This window comes from Aplysia californica, unplaced genomic scaffold (assembly GCF_000002075.1).
Source record: "Aplysia californica isolate F4 #8 unplaced genomic scaffold, AplCal3.0 scaffold00606, whole genome shotgun sequence".
Lineage (NCBI taxonomy): Eukaryota > Metazoa > Mollusca > Gastropoda > Aplysiida > Aplysiidae > Aplysia > Aplysia californica.
The window spans coordinates 116,899-119,731 of NW_004797876.1; the positions used below are offsets into that span (position 1 = coordinate 116,899).

The window sequence follows — 2,833 nt, forward strand, 5'->3', positions numbered from 1 at the left end:
CCCCTCCCAGGCGTAAGATTATATTTGAACGGCCCCTACCTACAGGAATTTAATTACAACTGCCATTACTGTCATCGTGCCTTCTCTTCCTTGAATTTGAATCACCCCTGTCGCCCCCTGCCAAACTCCAAGCTTGCGGTGACTTTTCAAGCTGTTCCAGAATGTTCATGATCTCCGACGTGCGGTAGCGCTCGTCCAGGTGGCGTTGGCAGCCCTCTTTCAAGCTTTCCGTGAACCGCTCGTTGGCCCCGACGTACCGAGACAGCAGGGCAGTGTCACAGTCGACAATTTTCTGCAAAACAAAAATTTGGAGAAGTATATTGATTGATGTCAGCCAACTGTTAAGTTGAAATGTGCTAAGCCAAAAATTCCGAATTTTTAAATTAATTGCAGTTTCTTAACCCATGGTTTCTGTTGCATGTACTAAAAAAATATTTCGTCAAAAATGCAAATTCTAAATTATGTAAAAAGCGAGAAAAATGCATGATGTAGCCATAGTTGTTAAAAACAGGAAACAGATTTTCTCTCTCCTGTAAAAAATTTCGTGCCTGGGCTTAGTCTGATTCCACCGCATCGTGACACATGTAGGATTCACGGTGAAGTCAGGCGCTCGTCAAAATTATACAATTTTTAAAAACTGCATTTTTATGGCCATTGGACAATAATTTTTTTTTTTCGAATTTACTTTTGTTGAACCACAACCTTATATGTACATAAGAGAAACACATTTATTTATGGATTTTACTGAAAAATGTTGATACAAGGCACAAAACATGTAAATTTGCAGTTTCCAAGGACTCTCAAGCTATGGGAATCACCAAACTTTGGCAGCCATTTTCTCGCTAATTTCACCATACTTCTGTCCCCGTGGTTTTATGCACCCCGCATAATTTAGCAAAATTTGATCATTTTTTTGCATAATTTCATATTATTTTCCTTTATCATTCTTTGTTAAAATTAACAGAATTTCACTGTTTTGGGCTCAGTTTGCATAATTTCAGAGTTTTTTTTGCATAAATTCTGTCGCGATCACCAGGAAAGTTCCTCCTTTTTTAAAATTTCTGAGTTGAGACCCATGAATTAACAGAATCGCATAATTTCACATTTTCGGGTTTGGTTTGCATAATTTCACAATTTTTCTTGCATAAAACGACGAGGGAAAGACATATGAATGTTAGTAATATATCGCTCAGGAGCTAAGGGCAGAGGGGTGAGGTAGCATCAGGAGGTCAGGGCTCAAAGGGGTTCAGTAGTGCTGGGCGGCTAGGTTCCCGATTATTGAAAGCTAGGAATCGTAGGAATCGACTCCGAACCCAATTACTTACATTCTAATGATGGGATTTTTTTCCCCCATGGTTACCCGGTTGGTGCCGAACATTTTCAGGATTTAGGATAACCTTGATTTCGGAACACTACGAAGCATCAACTTCTTTTTTTTTTTTCAATAATAAATTCTTTTTCAAAAAGAAGATTTTAATGATAAAAATAACTGGCAACCGTTGGTCTACGTAAAAAGGAGACGGAACTTAACTTCCTTAGTATTAATCGCGGGAATCGGTTCCGGAATCGACTCTTCGCCCAGCTCTAGGGTTCAGTTACGTCAATTCTGGCAAGAGAACAAACCTGCAGTTGTTCTTCGGAAAAGGAGACGATTCTGAGGATATCATGTCTCACTCCCTTCAACAGACCCGCCATTTCGCTGTCCCAAGCCTCCCCGTAACTAGCAGCATCTGGCTCATCGATGCCCATATCTGGGGAGTAAAACAAAACAAAAAAAGTCAAAACCAAAACGCATGATGATATCAGCTCCAAATGCATACACAATACCACCATTCATTGCATTACAGTATATCCCCGACCCAGAGGTGCAAAATGTATTTAGCTAAAAATTTTGAAGTTTTACAAGTGCAGTTACTTGATCTGTGTGTCGGTTTCAAGTGCCAAAGCAACATTTTGTCGATATTCAAATTCCGACATTCCCAATACAAATATTATTGTGTCCTCTCAGTATCTATTATGTTCTCTCAGTATCATTTATTCATGCTGTTCTGTTCTGTGACAATTTATGACTGTGAGATGTCATCAATGTGTACGAGGGTGTCTGGGTAAGTTTTGTGGGATTGTCTTTACTAAGATTAAGAATGTACTGAAGACAGAGAGAGAGAGAGATAGAGAGAGAGTGAGGAAGAGAAAGATAGAGAGAGACAGAGACAGACAGAGCCAGAGAAAAAGTGAGAGAGAGAGAGAGAAAGAGGATTACTATAGTATAGAAGCTGTGCCCTGCATATGTTCTTTGTATTATTGTACAGCGCATTGAGCATTTCTTTGTGGAAATGCGCTATAAAAGCAATTTATTAAATTATTATTATTATTATTATTATTATTATTATTATTCTAAAGGTTGAAAAAAAAAGGAAGAGAATTCACAATAAATGAACATACAATTGTTAAAACAATGAATCAGTCGTTTTTTTCTCTCTCCTGAAAAATTTTAAGAGATTTCCGATGATATGAATCCCCTTCCAACAGAGTTGTTTCTACTTTTAATGAAACTTGGTGAGTAGAAAACACTACTCTTGATCTACTCCTCAAATCTCATTATTTCCTTTGACAAAGTAATCCTATTCCTCTTCCTGATGACAGGAGGAGACATTTTGAGAGACGCGACAAACATTCAAACGTGAACAGAAGATGAATCAGTCTGCAGGAACAGCTTCTAATAATGCCCCTTTAACTGATCAAATATTAAAACATTTCTAAACAAATAGAAAGCTTATCACTCATATCACACCCCCCCCCTCCCCCATATTCTCGTCCTTCCCCCTCCATCTTC

General features: G+C 38.4%; 1 protein-coding gene across 1 annotated transcript in view; it reads right to left on the reverse strand.

The window, feature by feature from the left end:
• Positions 1-2,833, reverse strand: part of LOC101849158 (DNA fragmentation factor subunit alpha) — a gene marked incomplete at its 3' end in the record, with an annotated part of 16,907 nt that continues 14,074 nt past the window's right edge. The window contains 2 exon segments of the mRNA XM_005107463.3: positions 1-292; positions 1,624-1,751. Of these exon segments, the coding sequence (XP_005107520.2) occupies positions 50-292; positions 1,624-1,751 (371 nt within the window).